Source organism: Macrobrachium nipponense, chromosome 1 (genome assembly GCF_015104395.2).
Source record: "Macrobrachium nipponense isolate FS-2020 chromosome 1, ASM1510439v2, whole genome shotgun sequence".
Classification (NCBI taxonomy): Eukaryota; Metazoa; Arthropoda; class Malacostraca; order Decapoda; family Palaemonidae; genus Macrobrachium; species Macrobrachium nipponense.
In genome coordinates this window covers 57,094,042-57,113,733 of record NC_087200.1, presented here as the reverse complement: position 1 = coordinate 57,113,733, position 19,692 = coordinate 57,094,042, and the positions used below count along the sequence as shown (strand labels likewise).

The window sequence follows — 19,692 nt, the reverse complement described above, 5'->3', positions numbered from 1 at the left end:
AAAGGAGGCAAGATGTGGAGGTTCGAATTTGTCCGAGGAGAGGAATTTCAGGACCACGTCCAGATTCCAGCTAGGTGTTCTCGGAGTTTTCGATTTCGAAGTCTCGACAGACCGAATCAAATCGTGGAGATCCTTATTATTTGCTATCTCCAGCCCTCGATTCCAGAATACCGCTGACAGCATACTCTTGTATCCCTTGATGGTTGACATAGAAAGTTGCGATTCCTCTCTAAGAAAAAGGAGGAAATCGGCAATGGTGGTTACAGAGGTATTGGAGGAGAACGGCTTCTTCGTCCTACACCATCTCCTAAAGACTTCCCACTTCGATTGATATACTCGCCTAGTTGAGGATCTGCGGGCTCTAGCGAGACCGGGGAGGTTGTGATGAAACCTCTCGAAGTGGGGTTGTCTGAGTAAATTTATTCTGCTTGGCAGAGATCTGGGAAAGTCCACCATCCACTCCAATACCTCCGTGAACCATTCTTGGGCTGGCCAAAATGGGGCTATGAGGGTCAACCTCGTTCCCTTTGAAGCCACGAACTTCCTGAGCACTTCCCCCAGAATCTTGAATGGGGGAAAGGCGTAGGCATCCAGACCCGACCAATCTAGGAGAAATGCGTCGATTGCAAAGGCTCTTGGATCTTCTACTAATGAGCAAAATATCTCTATCCTCTTGGAGAGGAACGTAGCGAATAGGTCTATGTGAGGTCTCCCCCACAGGGACCACAGACTTTGAAACACTTCTGCGTGGAGAGTCCACTCTGTGGGAAGGACCTGATTCCTCCTGCTTAGTCTGTCTGCTCTTACGTTTCGCTCCCCTTGTACAAATCTGGTGAGGAGAGTTATATCCCTTTTCTCTGTCCAGATTAACAGATCTCTTGTTAGCTGGTAGAGGGAGAAAGAATGAGTCCCTCCTTGTTTGCGGATGTAAGCCAGAGCCGTGGTGTTGTCCGAGTTTATCTGAACCACCCCGCCTCTGACTACTGCCTTGAAGAACTTTAAGGCCAGGTGTATGGCTACTAGTTCCTTGCAATTGATATGCCAAGACACCTGTTCCTTTGTCCAGGTGCCCGACACTTCCCTTGCTCCTAGCGTAGCTCCCCATCCCGACTCCGAAGCGTCGGAAAATAACACTTGGTTGGGGTTCCGCAGGGCAAGAGACAAGCCTTCGTTCTTTTTGAGAGGGATGAACCACCACTTCAAGTGATTCTTCACCTCCTGGGGGATCGGAAAAGTGTCTGAAAGTTGCCCCGTCTTCCAATTCCATACATTTTTCAGGAAGAACTGTAGAGGGCGAATGTGAAGCCTCCCTAGAGAAAAGAACTTCTCCAGCGAGGACAGGGTCCCTAACAGGCTCAACCATTCCCTCGCTGAACTGTGTTCTTTCTCTAAGAAGTTCGAGATCTTTGACAAGCCTCAAGTGACTCTCTCTTGCGAAGGAAACACCCGAAAACCCAGAGAATCCATCTGAATCCCCAGATAAACTAGGTTCTGGCTGGGGATCAGTTGTGACTTATCGAGGTTTACGAGTAATCCCAGAGACTGTATCAGATTTCGAGTTATCATAAGGTCCTCCAAACACTGGCTCTCTGACTTGGCCCTGATTAGCCAGTCGTCTAAGTAGAGGGAGATGTTGATTCCCTCTAGATGAAGCCATTTCGCTACATTCGCCATCAGGTTGGTGAAGACCTGAGGAGCTGTAGACAGGCCGAAACACAGAGCCCTGAATTGAAAAATCTTGCCCCCTATCATGAACCGAAGATATTTCTTCGACGAGTGGTGAATGGGGACGTGAAAAATATGCGTCTTGTAAGTCCAGCGAGACCATCCAATCTCCTGGACGTAGGGCTGACATCACCGAGGAGGACGTTTCCATTCGGAACTTCTTCTTTTCTACAAATCGGTTCAACGCGCTTACGTCCAGTACCGGTCTCCACCCCCCCGAAGCCTTTGGCACTAGGAAAAGGCGATTGTAAAATCCCGGGGAGAGTGGATCCTGCACCAGTTCGATGGCCTCCTTTTCCCACATTTGATCCACCATTCGAAGGAGCGTATCTTTCATTATAGGGTCTCTGTATCTTGTGGACAGTTCCCGAGGAGTAGAGGTTAGGGGAGGACTGTCTTTGAAGGGGATGATGTATCCCTTCTTTCGAACCGAAACCGACCATGAGTCGGCTCCTCTCAGCGCCCAGGCTCCTGCGTAGTTCAGGAGTCTGGCGCCTACTGGTGTTCGGAGGATCTGAGAGTCATTTCCCTTCTTGAAGGCGATTCTTCTTCGTTGTCTGTACAAGGAGGTCTTGTGTCGCCTTCTCAGTTAGTGAGCGTGATATATCTTTCACCAACTGAGAAGGGAACAGATGATCGGACAAAGGGGCGAACAATAACGCGGTTCTCTGACTCGGAGAAACAGTCTTAGACAAGAGGGATTCATACACTGATCTCTTCTTTAGCAAACCTGCTCCAAATAGGGAAGAAACCTCCCCCGAGCCGTCTTGGACTGCCTTGTCCATACATGCCAGGACGCTGTGAAGAACTTCTGGGTTGTTGAGAAATTCCGTGTCCTGAGACTTTTTAGCAAGTACCCCGAGAGACCAGTCTAGGAAATTGAACACCTCTAAGATGATGAATAGTCCTTTAAGAAGGTGGTTCAACTCAGAAATGCTCCATGTCGATCTGGCCGACCCTAAAGAGTGTCGTCTGGAGGCATCAACCAGATTCGAGAAGTCTGCGTCTGCTGATGCAGGGAGAGAAAGACCCATAGCTTCTCCAAATGCCTCTCCTTCCAAGGAGTTTGGAAGGAGGCATGCAGAACACTGTTTTGCCCAACTCTTTCTTCGTGCCCATCCATGAATCTAGAGACTGGAGGGCCTTCTTCATAGAAATCGCTGGTTTCATTTTAAGGAAAGCAGAGGACTTTACGGTCGTAGTACTCGAGAAGAGCGAATGAGGCGAAGGAGGAGCGGCCGGGCTAAGAGAGTCTCCATACTCTTGAAGCAATAAGGAGGCTAACGTCTTGTAGTTAGACAGTCCCTCATTTGTAGGGAGCTCGTCTTCTGACACCTCTTTTAATACACGATCGGAAGAGGGAGAACGTTCCCGTTTGGAGGATGAGTCTTTCCAAGACCTCCTTCGATCCGAAGGGGAGGTGCTTCTGTCTGGGGAAGAGCCACCAAAAACTATTTCGGACACGAGTCTAGTCGAACCTTGTCTCTTGGTTGACTTCCGACTCCTGACTCCTGACTCCTGCCTCCTGCCTCCTGCCTCCTGACTCCTGACTCCTGACTCCTGACTCCTGCTTCCTGACTCCTGCCTCCTGGGTGACTCCTCACTCCTGGCTCCTGGCTCCTGCCTCCTGGGTGACTCCTCACTCCTGGCTGGCGCCACACGCCTGTTAGGCTCCTCACACCTGGTTGGAGTCGCGCGCCTGGTTGACTCCTCACTCCTGGTAGGAGTCACGCGTTTAGTTGACTCCGGTCTGATTGACTCTTCAGTCCTGGTAGGCACGCACATGAACGACTCTTCACTCCTAGCAGAGCCTTGCGTTTGTTGGCTCCTCGCTCTTGTTAGGAGCCTCACTCCTGGCGGCAGGGCCCCTCCATATGTCGAGAGGACCTCTTGATGGGAAGGGAAGTATCTTTCCTTCGAGGAGGTTCCTTTGAGAGCATCCCACTAACGAAGATATCTGTTCTTTGCATAGAGAGGAGGATTCTCTTAGTAGCCTCCTCTTTCTCCTCTTGCGGGAGGAGGCGAAGGAGGAGTAGAGGTGTCTATGGGCTCCACGCCACTACGGGTGACAATAGGGCTCTCTTGCCCTCTTAACATCCGAAGGAGACTCCTGGTAGGAGTCACGCTTTAGTTGACTCCGTCTGATTGACTCTTCACTCCTGGTAGGTGCCACGCACCTGAACGACTCTTCACTCCTAGCAGGAGCCTTGCGTTTGGTTGGCTCCTCGCTCTTGTTAGGAGCCTCACTCCTGGCGGCAGGGACCTCCATATGTCGAGAGGACCTCTTGATGGGAAGGGTATCTTTCCTTCGAGGAGGTTCCTTTGAGAGCACTCCCCACTAACGAAGATATCTGTTTTTCTTGCATAGAGAGGAGGATTCTCTTAGTAGCCTCCTCTTTCTCCTCTTCGGGAGGAGGCGAAGGAGGAGTAGAGGTGTCTATGGGCTCCACGCCAACTACGGGTGACAATAGGGCTCTCTTTGCCCTCTTAACATTCGAAGGAGACTCCTCTGGGAAGCGTTCCGGGCTCGAGTCAAGAGCCGGTGCTTTCCAACTCCTCTTCAATGGTCGCGAGCGATCAGAATCCCTCCAACCGCGTCTAGGAGACGAAGATCCAGACGACGAGAAACACTCGAGCAGGATGCTTTTACAATAGCGATCCCTGGCAGTCTGGGGTGTCACAGAACCTGCCGAAGGGACACCTGATCGGTAGGGAATCTCCACAACCTCCTTACGGTTTTTGACATTCCTTCTCCTCTGGGCTTGGGAGCTTGGAAGAGGTCTAGACCTGGGAGCGTTGTGGAGCCAACCAGACGCCCCCTCCACTACATTGGGGACACTCATATCACTGTCCACTGTATAATCACTAGCCTTACCTTGCAAAGCAGCCATTTTGTTTTCCATAATTTTGAAAGCGGCTTTTAGATCCGCAAGTTCCTTTGCCGAATCTGCAATAGGTGAAGAGGCTGAGAAGGAAGAAGTGGCAATTCTTACAAGAGGGGAAGAAGTTCCCAAACTAGGAACTAGCTCATTAGATCTAGAACCACTCATACTTCTAGAGGAAGCTTTCCTCACTCTCTCTCTTTCTAACTTCTTCAAATAAGTAGTTAGATTCTTCCACTCTTACTCACTCAAATTCTCGCATTCCTTACAAGTGTTAGTAAAAGAACATTCATACTCTCTGCAACCTTTACGTACGGTGTGAGGATCTACCGAAGCTTTCGGCAACCTCACCTTACAGCCTACATTCACACAATATCTCATCACCATTCCGGCGTCAGACATTCTAAGAAAATTCCAAAGCAAGTCCACAAAAGCGTATGACAATCCAACAATCCAGATACGTCACCAAAAGTCGGTCAAGAAGATCAATTGTCGATGAAAAAAGAAAATCCAGTCAAGAGGAACCAACAACAATGTTGATGGTCCGGGCGACAGAGGAAATCTGATTAGAAAACGGGAATGGTTCCTAGTCCTGCCACCCAGGGCAGGGCGGTAGATCACCTGACCTACCTGTAGCGTGTGCCGCGAAATTTGAATTTCTGTCGGGGACGACGGAGTCTATAGCTAAGTATATATCTGGCAGGGAAGTTGAATATATAAAAACAAATGTCAGCAATTACTGGAAAAAATCTTCACTACATATCACAGAATATCAGACAGAAATCTGAAAGCTGCAGGTGCTTTTCTACTAATAAAACCCCTTGTCTGAAAAACCCCAAATAAAAATCAATAACACTTTTCAACTGAAAAATACAAAATATGTCATTTATATTCTAACATTTTTTCTTTCCAAACTGTGCCTTTTGGTGTTATCATTTACTACTTTCTAATAATTCATAACATAAAGAGGTTTACTAAACAAATGCTCTATCACGAAGTAAGGTCTCATCAGCTAATTGGCCAATGGTAACTGATATGAGTATTCAAATTTGGAGCATATTAAACATTGCTCAACTACACAAACCAGAAAACCATAGGTTTAGCAGTTATGCAATTATTATCAGCAATTTGTACAATTCACACACATTTATATGAAGTAATTGTAATGCCCACTGTTGTTACTTTTTTCAAGTTGTTGTAAGAATAACACATCTTATAACAAGGTGGTTCAGTAGTTAACTACTGGTCCAGTCGTTGGGAGTCTCTCCCGACAACGTAAACATTCCAATTTGCTTTCGGCCGTCGATGTGGATAGACGTGTTCATCACCGCTCTCTGCCCGACTGTTTCAGCTGATTTCTTTTCAATCCCAGTAGAATTTTTTGTTGTTGTTCTGTTTTGGATGTGTGTGTGTTGTATTCTGTGTGTTTGTGGAATTAAATTGCAAACCAAAGAATCACAATCGCTTAAGAATCCTGCCCCCATTAGGAGGTGCCCGAGGGTGCAGGGTAAGAAATACAGTGAAATATGCGCTTCTCTCGATGTTGATCCTCACGCCCTCTGTTCATCTTACCGAGGGCAAGTGTAATCTGGAAGATCGTTGTCTGGAGTGTTGCAATTGGTCCATGGCACAGTGGGGGGAGTTTGCTGGGAGGAGAAGGTATCATAGGAAGACTCCTAAATCTGGGTCGTGGCGCTAGACTGGTCATAAGATTTACTAACAAGGTAGTTCAGCAGTAACTGCTTGTTCGATGGTTGGGAGTCCCGCCTGACTGGAGGTAAACATATCACTTTGCTTTAGGCCCAGGAACAGAGTGAGGGGTGGCATGAGGTGGGACTATATGTAAAGGACCTCAGGTTTGTATAGTTAGGAAAAATACAATTTACTTTCAAAAATTGTGATTTGTTCCAACAGGTTATACAAACCATCGGTCCTTTACATAAGGAAAACGCACTTATTGGTGGGAGGAATCTGAGTCTTGTGAACAGACTGGTGTTTGCCCAACCTCCTGGGTTCCCTCCCTGGTCGTGAGAGCAAAGTGGGGGGGGAGGGGGGAACTAGCCTCTGTCCAACTGATCGGAGTGTGCACTGCAAGATCAGTGGTCAGACCTCTGGACCAATTCATAAGAGGGAGGCAAGCATAATTCTTATGAATAGCAAGCAAGAACTAAAGTCCAAGTAAGAAGCCAAATATAAAGTATTGGGTTTGTTTCTTACTGGTGTCCCTTTCCCCCCTTGTTATAGAAGGGACGGATAAATGAGACGGTTCAAGGGAGAGATCTATCACCGGTCTCCAGCCCCCCGTAGACTTCTCCACCAGGAAGTCAGCTGTAGAAACCTGGTGACTGATCTTGCAAAATCTCCACAGCTCCTATACTCAGCATGGTCTTGACTTCTTGAATCAGTGCTACGTCCCTGGCAGAACTGGGGATGTACGTCTGAAGGTGGACCGGGTGTGAGGTGAGGGGTGGCCTCAACTCGAACGGCAGTAGGTAATCCTCCCATAGGACATCCATTACCCAGGTCTCGGCTACGTAGCGCTGCCAAGTCGCCCAATGGCTCGCCAGGCAACCCCCCCACTTCCGGCAGCAGTTGAGGGGGAACGCCGTCTCCTTCTCTTCCCCTTTCACTTAGTCCCTTTCCCGCGAGAGAAGGAGGCTTGAGAGGAGGGCTGACGCTCACTTCTCGAAGCAAAAGAGGAAGGCTGGGTCTTACCTCACGCACGCTACCCTTGATGGTGCTGACATCTTAGGAGTGGAGGAAGCGCTAGCCAAGCTCTGAGACTTGGCCACAGTTGAATGAGACTGCCCAGAAGTCTTCATAACTGCCTGGTGTACTAAGCGGTCACTGTCTTCAGCACTCCGCTTTTCTACCGCAGCATCCACCATCTCTCTGGGGAAGAGAGAGGAGGAACCCAGCAGTGGTCCGTTGAGTAGACCCAACGTCACCTCTCGACCAGCCATTCTGGTTACACGAGTCAGGACTGAGTCCCGTCTCCTCAGAACCAGGTTGGCCCACAGGTTGGCCATCAGATGGGCGAGGTAGGAGATGGCCCTACCTCCAGACTGGCAGTCTCCCGAACTCCGAGTCTTCCTCGGGGATGATGGAAAGCTGCCATGGCAGTGGATTCCAGGGCCGATGCCTCTTGCTGTGAGAACCAGAGGTTCCCAGACAGCAAGTGATGAAGAGGCACCCCCAGAGTTAGATGAGCTATCTCCAGGTCAACCTGCTTGGTTGGCAATGGGTCTACCAAAGGCATGTAGAAGCGCCGCTGACAAGGCAGAGGAGGGGGAAGCAGCTTGTCCGACCTGCTGGACCAGAGTGAGTCCTCCTCTCCTGAGACAAGGGCGTTCACCTGGCCCAACACACTGTCAGCCAAGAGAGGCAAGGGTAGTCCCACCATCACTCTGGGTTCCTTCTTAGGTCCCCATAATGACTCCAACCTCAATGAAGGGTTAGAGGGAGCAACCACCGATCCTTCCCCGAGGTCGTTGTGCTGATGAATCAGCGCAATGACCTCAGCAAAGGACCTCTGTATCTCGGGGGTGAGCGCATCCTGAGGCGATGGACCGTCATATCCATCCAAAACGATCACTTCCCGAGACACTCTTCCTTCAGGAGGAAGAACTTCGCCAGATTCCTCGTGGTCTCCTCCAACCACTTGAGTGTACTATCTGCTTGGGCCTAGAACCAAGCCAGGCTCAAAGGCTCTTGTGGCTGGACTGTAAGGAGCGCACTCATTACGGTCACTCCTGTTTGTCTCGCTCCTTCCAGTGTTGCTCCAGGAGGTTAAAGGGAAAGGTGAGGAAGACCTGATGCTCCTACCCTGCCTACCAGCGGAACTAGCAGGCTGTGAGGACCGCAGGTGATCGCCACCGCTGCAGATCTGGACCAGCGGTCTCCATGCGGAGAAGCGCTGGACCGAGAACGGTAGCGTTGGTCTCATGCGTCGGTCTCGTGCGTCGGGGAGCTGTTACCAGTCGTGCGAGCCGTCCGGTCCTGTTGGGAGCGACGGTCGGGTGACTGGTAGCGCCCACTAATGTGGTGAGCGAGCACCATCCTCACGACGCACCACGGTACCAGAAGCAGCCGAGGCTGTTTCTGGTGACCGGGGGGACCTCTTCCCAGCCTCAGCACGTGGACGGTCTGGTGGGACTGTCACGTCAACCCTGGAAACTGGACAATCGCTGCGCGAGTGATCGCCGGTCTGGCGAGAGTCACCTGAGCGATTCTTACTATCCTTCTGCTCCATGCCTGGATCCCGATGATGAGCATGCTCAGTTGTCTGGTTCCTGGCTGCACGATCACCAGTAGGTGACTATACACTCGGTGACGCTCGTGAGCGAGTGGCAATACGGTTCCCGGTCCTGAGGTGGAACCTCTGGAGCCGGGAGCAGAGACCTCCATGGTCCCTGTCTTCTTCTTTCCTGAGGAAGGAGAGACGGGCCCCATTCCCGGAGGAACGGGAGGACCAGCGGAAGACCCACCTGTCCTGCCAGAGCGAGACTTCTTAAATGGGGCGAGGCCACCTTCTTCTTCCTCGGCTGGGGGCCTTGGAAGTCGAAGGGGAAGAGGCGGCAGAAGACGACGACAAAGATCAAGATGAAGAAGACGACGACACCTTACTCTTCTTCTTGGACTTCTTCTTCGCCAGCTTCCTCAGGACAGCAGACAGGTCTCCCATCCAGGATGGAGCTGGAGCAGGAACAGAGGCAGCAGGTATGGCGACAGCTACAGGACAACAATCCAAGGGGGAGCTCTTCGGGCACTCGAAGTCGGGGGCAGAGCGAGGACAGCAAAACCAGGTGGAGGAGTAACCATCTCCCTCCGGGGCACGTGCGACAGTGGAGCTTGTACTGCAGCCGAAGGGGTGGCCGTTGTCACGTGCTGTGTGTACACCAGGTGCAGAGGTGCAGTGTAACCTGGTGTCGAGACGGTCGTAGTTGTCCTCGTCTCCACCCCGTGAGTGACTGGGGCTGCAGCCAGATGGTGAATAAGCCCCTGAATACTCAATGCCTGGAAGGCTCGGGGCAGAGGCAGACACACCTGAGGAAGCAACGGTCAAGTTAATGGAGGGGGGGGGGATTCCTGTTTGCTCAGAGGGGGGAAGGATCCCACATCCCACCCTGAGCGGAAGAAGACCCCGAGTACAACTCCAGGTTGGGGTGTCACCCTCCTTCCTCTGCACTCGACAAATCAAGTGAAGAGGCAGAGAGGGACATCCCCCAAAGGGGAGAGAGCCATACGCAGGAGTTGACGAGGAGGGAGGAAAGAAGATGACGTGTCGGTCACCAAAGGTGTTGCGGGAGAGCTTTCCGACGAAACCCTAGCAGCACTACGCGGCTTCTTCCTCCTCTCGTACAACTCCCACTGCTCCTCCAACCAAGAGACACAAACATCACACGTCAATGACCGAGAGCATTCACGCCCTCGGCGTCTAGTACACAAGGGATGAGGGTCCACAGTATCACTGGACCTAAAAGCCCCACACCTGCGGCCTCCCACTCCAGGGCAGACTCTCTGGTTGGATGGGGGGCGAGGGGGCTTCTCTGATTCGTGGGACTGCATGATTCACTGAGATGCACTTCCACAAAAATGAACAAAATAATGATAATAGAGTACTTACAATCACTTCCACACTATTCTAAGAGAAAGAGGTTGAAAAGTAATCCAAAGCTTTGATAATCTCATGACAGAGGCAGGCAGAGAGGCAAGCACATGTCTTCTCCCGACGGCGGTCGAAAGCAAAGTGGTATGTTTACCTCCAGTCGGGCAGGACTCCTGACCATTGGACAGGCAGTTACTGCCGAACTACCTTGTTAGTAAATCTTATGACTGGTCCAGCTGGTATTGAATAGTAATTCCTTATGTAAAGGACTGATGGTTTGTATAACGTGTCGGAACAAACACACATTATTATTGGGGGCAGTGAAGTAAAGTATAACTTTTTAAAAGATCATGGAAAAGATGCATATTCATTATGTTTGTATTTTATCAAACGATACTAGTAATATGTGAATATTATATATGCTAATTCTATATCTCATGTATGATGCGACCCTTTAAAATTAGCTACAAAAATAGGTGTTCAAAAGTCTCATGATATGCAAGTATATATGGTATATATATACTATACCATATATATAGTATATATACATATACATGCATATTGCACATCTAAGGTTATTGCATAACAATGGGTTTGTATGAAAAAATTAAGTACCGTATATTTCTGCGTATAAGACGGCCTTTAGATAAGACGAGGCCAAAAATCAGGGCAAATTTTTATTAATTTATCTCATATCTGTAGTATAGGATGACTTCTAAATTACAAAACCGAAATTTTTTTTTTTGGAGAAAAGTGATTATTTGCAAAATTTAAACTGCAACTATAATAATAATAATAATAATAATAATAATGACTTAAACAAAGGTTGTTTTGCTTGTTGTATCCAATAACAGTATTATTATTATCATATCGTTACTGTATTACAGGATATAAACATGGTCATGTACATAATTTGCATTTGATATTTACATTCTCAAAATCTCAGCTTATTTGAGTATTATCTATATCTTCATTGCCATTATTTGTTAGAAGAGATATAATTCGGAGATAACTTTTATCATAAATTAACAAAGTTTGGAATCCTTGTGATGGTGGCACATGTGACCAATCTTGTGATATGTATGAGAAACTTTTAATGAAAAATGAATACTATGTTATCCTAAATATGATATTGTTATAATACAATAAAGTTTTGTACATACTTACCCGGCAGATATATACTTAGCTATAGTCTCTGACGTCCCGACAGAATTCAAAACTCGCGGCACACGCGACAGGTAGGTCAGGTGATCAGCTCATTCCCACCGCTGGGTGGCGGGACTGGGAACCATTCCCGTTTTCTAATCAGATTTTCTCTTCCACCTGCCTCCTGAGGGGAGGCTGGGCGGGCCATTAATCATATATATCTGCCGGGTAAGTATGTACAAAACTTTATTGTATTATAACAATATCATTTTTGTACATGCAACTTCCCCGGCAGATATATACTTAGCTGATTGGCTCCCTTGGAGGAGGGCAAGAGACAGCTACATATAAAATAATTATAAATATAAAAACGGGGAAACAACATACGTTGTAGGTATAATAAAAACAACCTTGGTTCCTACCTGAGAGGGCAAAAGACTTCATTGATACTGTCTATGAGTCTGCTTGCCTCAAGAGCTTCAGAGAAGATGAGACCTGTGACTGATAACCCTTTCGGATCATGCCAATGGGGGCTTACCCGCTTACTTGGCAGAGCCTTGTCTTGGATCGTGCCAATGGGGGCTGACCCACTTACATGGCAGAGCCTTCACCTGTATCGTATCAACGGGGGCTAACCCTCTTACATGACAGAGCTTTAGGTAATTAAGACACTACAAGGAGCACAACAACTAATCCCGACCACCTGACCACACTAAACATGTTAGAACTACGACTTGAAAGGGGTCCACCTCCAGTACCCTCTTTCAATCGACCTATTAAATACACCATAAACCATTAAAAACCCTAACATAACTATACTAAAAAGGATTGGGTTCAGCTCCCTGTCCCAGCAACGAATCCGCAGATACGTAAGCTCCAAGAGAAAAACATTTGTCATACGTTACTTGAATGTCTCTCAAATAATGTGATGCAAAGACTGAATTGCATCTCCAAAAAGTCAATTCGACGAGAGTCTGTATAGACAAGTTCTTGTGGAATGCTAACGAGGTAGCGATGGCTCTTACCTTGTGAGCTTTAACTCTTAGGAGAGGAGATCAAGGTGTTCTTCTTTACAGGCTAAGTGGGCTTCCTTGATCACATCTTTGATGAAGAACGCCTGAGCATTTTTAGAGATTTGTCTTTTGGGATCTCTAACGGAGCACCATAAGCTTTCCTTATTACCACCCAGTTTGCTGTTCCTTTCTAGGTAAAACTTAAGGATTCTAACTGGACAAAGAGTCCTTTCTTGTTCTGTTCCTGTCAGAGAAGATAGTCCCTTAACCTCGAAGGTCCTAGGCCAAGGTTTCGAAGGGTTTTCATTCTTCGCGAGAAAAAGGGGCTTGAAGGAACAGAAAACCAAGTCGTCCCTGAAGCCAACAGTATGTTCTAATGCTTGTAGTTCGCTTATCCTCTTGGCTGAGGCTAGAGCGACCAGGAATAACGACTTTCTTGTCAGATCTCTAAACGAAGCATTACGTGGAGGTTCAAATCTGGGGGTCATCAAGTACTTTAGGTCCACATCCAGGTTCCAACTGGGTGCCCTAATATTCTTAGTTTTCGACGTCTCGAAAGATCTAATCAAATCATGGAGATCTTTATCTTCTGCAATGTTTAGGCCTCTATGCCTGAAGACTGATGAAAGCATGCTTTTATAGCCCTTAATCGTGGAGACTGCCAGATTACATTTCTCCCTCAAGTAAAGGAGGAAATCGGCTATATCTGTCACAGAGGTACTGGAAGAGGATATTTTCTGAGCTCTGCTCCATCTGCGAAAAACCTCCCACTTCGACTGGTAGACTCGAATAGTAGATGGCCTTCTTGCCCTTGCGATAGCTTTCGCAACTCCTCGAGAAAACCCTCTCGCTATGACAAGTCCTTCGATAGTCTGAAGGCAGTCAAGAGCGAGAGCGGGGAGGTTTTTGTGATATCTGTCGAAGTGGGGCTGTCTGAGAAGATCGCTCCTGTTTGGGAGTGATCTCGGAAAGTCTACCATCCATTCCAGAGCCTCTGTGTACCAGTTTTGCGCTGGCCAAAACGGGGCGATGAGAGTCAGTTTGGCTCCCTCTGCTGCTGCAAATTTTCTCACCACTTCTGCGATGATCTTGAATGGTGGAAAAGCATATCCGTCTAGTCCGGACCAATTGAGAAGGAAACCGTCCACTGCTACCGCCCTTGGATCTGTGATCGGGGAGCAGTAATTTTCTAGTCTTTTGCTCCAATGAGTAACAAACAGGTCTATATTTGGTCTCCCCCAGAGGCTCCAAAGTCTGTTGCAGATCTCTGGATGCAGGGTCCATTCTGTAGGAAGTACTTTGTCCTTCCTGCTCAGAAGGTCGGCTCTTACATTCTTCTCTCCTTGGATAAATCTTGTCAGGAGAGTGATCTTTTGCTCCTCTGCCCAAAGCAGTAACTCTCTTGCCTTTTCGTAACGGGTGAACGAGTGAGTCCCTCCTTGCTTCTTGATATAAGCTAAGGCCGTCGTGTTGTCCGAATTGATCTGCAGAACTGAGCCTGAGATCTGAGCCTCGAAGTGCATGAGTGACAGATGAATCGCTGCCAACTCCTTTAAGTTGATGGGCCAAGACACCTATTCTCCTCTCCAGGTGCCTGACACTTCTCTCGCACCCAGAGTGGCTCCCCATCCCGACTCTGAGGCGTCAGAAAATAACACTGGCCGAGGGCTCGGAGCATGAAGAGATACTCCTTCGTTGAGTCTGTAAGGATTTATCCACCAACGAAGATCCTCCTTTATCTTCTTTGAAATCAGGAAGGAATCGGACAGCTTTTGGGACTTCTGATCCCAATGTTCCTTGAGGTAAAATTGTAGAGGCCTTAAATGAAGCCTTCCTGGAGAAATGAACTGTTCCATCGAGGAAAGGGTCCCCAGAAGACTCAGCCATTCCCTCGCGGAACATTGTTCTTCCTCTAGGAAGGTTGCTACTTTTTCTAAGCAGCGGTCTTGTCTTTCTTGTGACGGAAACACATGAAAACCCCGAGAATCCATCCGAATCCCCAGATAAACGATGCTCTGCTGGGGAATCATCTGGGATTTCTCGAGGTTTACTAACAGTCCTAAGGACTGTGTCAACTTCAGGGTCAAAATCAAGTCCTCCAGACAGCGGACTTGCGACTGGGCCCGAATCAGCCAGTCGTCTAGATACAAGGATATTCGAACCCCTTTGAGATGTAGCCAATGTGCCACATTTTTCATAAGTCCTGTGAACACCTGCGGGGCTGTTGAAAGTCCGAAGCAGAGAGCCCGAAACTGAAATATCTTCCCTCGTACCATAAATCTGAGGTATTTCCTGGATGACAGGTGTATTGGCTCATGGAAATAGGCATCCTGAAGGTCCAGGGACACCATCCAGTCCCCTGGACGAAGGGCTGCTAAAACCGAGGATGTCGTCTCCATCGTGAACTTCCTCTTTGCTACGAACACGTTCAGGGCGCTCACATCCAGCACCGGCCTCCAACCTCCTGAACTTTTTGGCATTAAGAACAGGCGGTTGTAAAACCCCGGGGAAGTGAGTTCTTCTACTTCCTCTATAGCTTCCTTGTACAGCATTTGGTCCACAAGATGTAGAAGGACTTGGTTCTTGATAGGGTCCTTGTACTTTGCTGTCAACTCCCTTGGAGTTGTTGTCAAGGGAGGTTTTTCCCTGAAGGGGATTAGATATCCTTTCTTTAGGATGGAGAGGGACCAGGCATCAGCCCCTTTCTGTGCCCAGGCTTCGTGAAAGTTTAGAAGCCTGGCACCCACTTTTGTCTGGAGGACAGCATTTTCACTGGGTCTTGACAAAAGGCCTTTGTGAAGACCTTCCTCTCTTCTCAGATCGTCTACTCCTAAGAGAGGATCTAGGGGCGGACCTTCCCCGAAAGGGCTGCTGGGAGGGAGCCTTTTCTTTCTTCGTCACCGGGACCGCAGGTTTAAGCCTCTTAGCCGACTGCGCCAGCAGATCTTGTGTGGCCTTCTCAGATAAAGACCTAGATATACCCTTCACAATCTCCTGCAGAAAGAGGTGACCAGAGAGGGGCGCGTACAACAGAGCAGATCTCTGAAGAGGAGATACAGACTTCGTTAAGAAGGAGCTGAACACCGCTCTCTTCTTAAGAATACAGGATCCAAAGAGGGAGGCAATCTCATTGGAAACATCCATAACTGACTTGTCAAGGCACGACAAAACACTGGTTAATTCGTCCATGCTGACGAATTCCGGATCTTGAGTCTTCTTTGCTAAAGCTCCTAATACCCAGTCCATAAAATTAAAAACTTCAAGGGTTCGGAACAGGCCATTGATGAGATGGTCTAACTCACACATCCCCCATGCGGCCTTAGCAGATTGTAGAGAGCGTCGTCTTGATGAATCCACCAGGGTGGAGAAGTCTGCATCAGCGGACGAAGGGAGTCCCAGGCCCATAGGTTCCTTGGTATTGTACCACATACCCAGTTTACCCGCAAGCTTGGACAGTGGACAGGAAAACACCGTCTTCCCTGCTTCCTTTCTAGATCTAAGCCAGCTCTCTAGACTCTTAAGAGACTTCCTCATCGAAAGAGTTGGGGTCATCCTGACGAAGGAGGGAGACTTCGACAGTTTCGTACTGGAAAGTAACGATCCTGGAGAAGGAGGGTCAGAAGGTCGCAGAGAATCTCCGAACACTTGTAGCAGGAGAGAAGCAAGCCTCTTGTAATAAGATATACCGGCGTCTTTGGGGGCTTCTTCCTCCGAAACTTCTTCAAAAGGAGCTGCTGGAGATGAGGGCTTTCCAGGAGAAAGATCCTTAGGAGGCGAAAAAACTCTTCCTTTATCCGAGGCTCGATCTGGAGAACGGAGTCTCTTTCTCTCAAGAGCTCTATCTGAAGGCAAATCGAAATCCACTTGTTGGATATTATCAGAAGTCCTGGTCCTGTTACCCTCCTTTCTGAAAGAGTCCTGGCGCTTTACCGGGTCTTGGCGCCTGACAGGGGAGGCGCTTGCATCCTTGAATACGCGCCTGTGAGGCGTAGGGCGCCCACTGGTATTAGGGCTTATGAAAGGCTCCTGGCGCCTGCAAGGAGAGGCGCTTGCGTCCTGGCGGTGGGGCCTGGGAGGCGACATGCGCCTGCGAGGCGAAAGGTGAATGTCTTGGTCTTGGCGCCAAGCAGGAGAGGCGCTTGCGTCCTTCATGGAACGCCTGGGAGGCGAAGAGCACCTGCCAAGATCCTGGTGCCTACTAGGAGAGGCGCTTGAGTCCTTAATAGGACGCCTGGAAGATCCAACAGATTCTGGGAGCCTCTTAGCCTCTGGGCGCTTGTAAGAAGGGGAGCGTTCTTCCCTTGAAGCTCGTCTGGAAGTAGAACGAATCCTACTACTTTCTTCTGAGACTCTGTAACGAGAGGGGCTCTCGTCTCTTCCGGAACATCTAAAAGAATGAATTCTCTCACGAGAGATCCGTGATGCATCAGACCGCAGGAGAGACTCAGGCTCCTGGCACCTGTCAGGGGAGGCGCTTGTGCCTCGTGACAAACTCCTGGAAGGTCTCTTATCAGAAGGGAGCTTCCGATCATCTGAGCGCTTAACTGGAGAAGACGTACGTCTATGGGTGTAAGCAAACGAAGAAGAAGGCTTCGCTGGGGACGAATACCTTTCAGGCGACGTGCGTTTGCTGGCGCCAGAGCTCCTACTATCCGAGGCTCTCCTAACTGAGCTCTTGATGGGAAGGGATAAGTCTTTCTTTCGAGAAGAGCCCTTCGAAAGAACTCCTACCAAGGCGGACAATTGTTCCTGGAGGCCTACCAGAACTTCCTTCATCTTAGAAGAAACTCCTTCCAGAGAGGAGTCAGAGGATCTAGGCGCTCTCTTCTTTCGAGCAGGAGAATACTCCGGAAAAGGCTCAGGACTGAAATCCAAGGTATCGCCTGCGGGCGGCTTCCAGGCTCTCTTGAGAGGACGAGACTTAGAAGACGAACTCCAGCCTCTTCTTGGCGAAGACGAATCAGAGTCTGAAAAGCACTTCCTCAGGACGCTTTTACAATAGCTGTCCTTGGCAGCCTGGGAAGGAACTACAGGATCTGCCGAAGGGACGCCTGACCGTTGGGAGTACTTTACATCCCCCTTGCAGCTGTCGACATTCCTCCTCCCCTGGGGATGGGAGTTTGGAAGCGGTCTAGGCCTAGGAGCAATGCGGAGTCGGTCAGACGCCCCCTCCACTTCACTGGGGACACTGCACACATCACTGCACAGGTCACTGCCCTTACCTTTGTCTTTCATCGCTTGCAGTTGCGATTGCAAGCTGATAATAGAGGCTCTCATTGCAGCCATCTCCGTAGACGAATTTACGGGTTCGCTGCGGGGGGAAGGGGCTGAAACCAGACTAGGAGCAGGAGAATTAACAGAAGAATTAGGAACTACCTCCTGCTCAATAAAGCAGGATCTACTAGAGCTTCTGATGGAAGCCTTCCTAACTCTATCCTTCTCCAGCTTTCTGATATAAGCAGCCAAACTCTTCCATTCAACTTCAGTTAAACTTTCACACTCTACACAGGTGTTAGTTGCTGAACAATCATTCCCCCTACATTTACTACAAACCGTGTGAGGATCTACCGCAGCTTCCGGTAGCCTCACCTTACATTCCTCTTTCACACAAACCCTAAACACAGGTACCACGTCAGACATTCTAAAGAGTAATCTAAATCCAAAATCCAAAAACGGTCCACTATAAGCATATGCCAAAGCCAAAGATCAATACGTCACCAAAGGTCAATCAGATAATCCTCAGCAATCGAGAAAGAATTCTAAGCAGGAGGCACCAACAACGATGTTGTTGGTACCGGCAACAGAGAAAATCTGATTAGAAAATGGGAATGGTTCCTAGTCCCGCCACCCAGCGGCGGGAATGGGTTGATCACCTGACCTACCTGTCACATGTGCCGCAAGTTTTGAATTCTGTCGGGACATCAGAGACTATAGCTAAGTATATATCTGCCAGGGGAAGTTGCATGTACAAAACTTATTACTACTGTAATTATACTACCATTCAAATTTCTAAAAGGTTACCAAAAAATGAAGGCTGCTGTGAGCCAAACATAACTCAATGTTTACATTTTATCAGCTGGGATCGCATAGGGGTAAATAAAAGTCTGTTTCATTGATTTTGAATTATTCCTCTAACAGGCTATTTGTTATGAAGATATGCCAATGATATATAAGGTAAAAGTGGTTTTATACCTTTATTATCACTTTATTTCATAAAGTGATCTTCATGTATGTTGGTGGTTGGGCTATAGCACCAAGGCCAAGGTTTAATCTTTAGTTTGCAGTATAAGACGACCCCCAATTTTTAGGGGTGAATTTTAGGATTTAACGGTCGTCTTATACGCAGAATATACGGTATTTAAAATTTTTATATCACCATTTTCCAGACATATGAGAACTTACATATACTAATTCTTTTATTATTCTTTTCAAATGCTTAACTTTCTTCTTGTAAAGTTGCTGCTCCTGAGCTCTATGGCGTGCAAGTCTTTCTGCTATTGCAGGTGGGAGGCTTATGCCACGTCCTCGACCTTTATCAACAATCATTCGGCCAGTTCCTGTTTGAAAACATTTGCATTAATTGCATGATGTTATCCCAATTCCAAAATATCACTAATTTTAATTAAAAACAATCAAATACATACAAAAACCTTTAATCAACTAGTCTTTATCAAAGTCTCTATGAAACCTATTATACTATACTAATATGACAGTAGTACAATATTAACCCTTAAACGCCGACTGGACGTATTTTACGTCAACATTTTTTGTCTCTCGGGTGCCGACTGGACGTATTTTACGTCGACATACAAAAGTTTTTTTTAAAATTCGCGGAAAAATACTTTTAAGCATACCAGCCGAAAACTCTTGAATCACGCGCCTTGGGGGATGCTGGGAGTTCACGGATCAAGGTGTTGTTTTGTTTACAATCATTACGCAGGCGCGCAAGTGCGAATTTCTTTCTTGTTGCACTAAAAAGTATCTGTGACACATCTCGGAAATTATTTAGTCACTTTGACATAATTTTTGTACCATTTTAAATTAGCTGTTACATGGAGTATTATATAGGAAAATGTGCGCAATTTCATGTAGAATACAACAAAAAAATACTCATGATTGTAGCTTTTATCAGTTTTGAGATATATTGGCCTTGAGCATGGTAAAGGAAGGTTTTCTTATCATGGTGTTAAGCACCTTCATGTCAAAGATTAGTCGTACTGTTCCATCTGGTTTTAATTTATAAAATATGTGGTTGGAGTAGTAAAAGGAAGTTCTGGGGATCTGCTCTATGACTCCTAGTTTTAGCAGTCTGTCACAT

General features: G+C 47.8%; 1 protein-coding gene across 2 annotated transcripts in view; it reads right to left on the bottom strand.

Moving 5' to 3' along the window:
- Nucleotides 1-19,692, bottom strand: part of LOC135219322 (transforming growth factor beta regulator 1-like) — a gene marked incomplete in the record, with an annotated part of 249,284 nt that overhangs the window by 181,626 nt on the left and 47,966 nt on the right. For both annotated transcript variants that reach the window (XM_064255988.1, XM_064255987.1), the window contains 1 exon segment: nt 18,777-18,931. In XM_064255988.1, the coding sequence (XP_064112058.1) occupies nt 18,777-18,931 (155 nt within the window).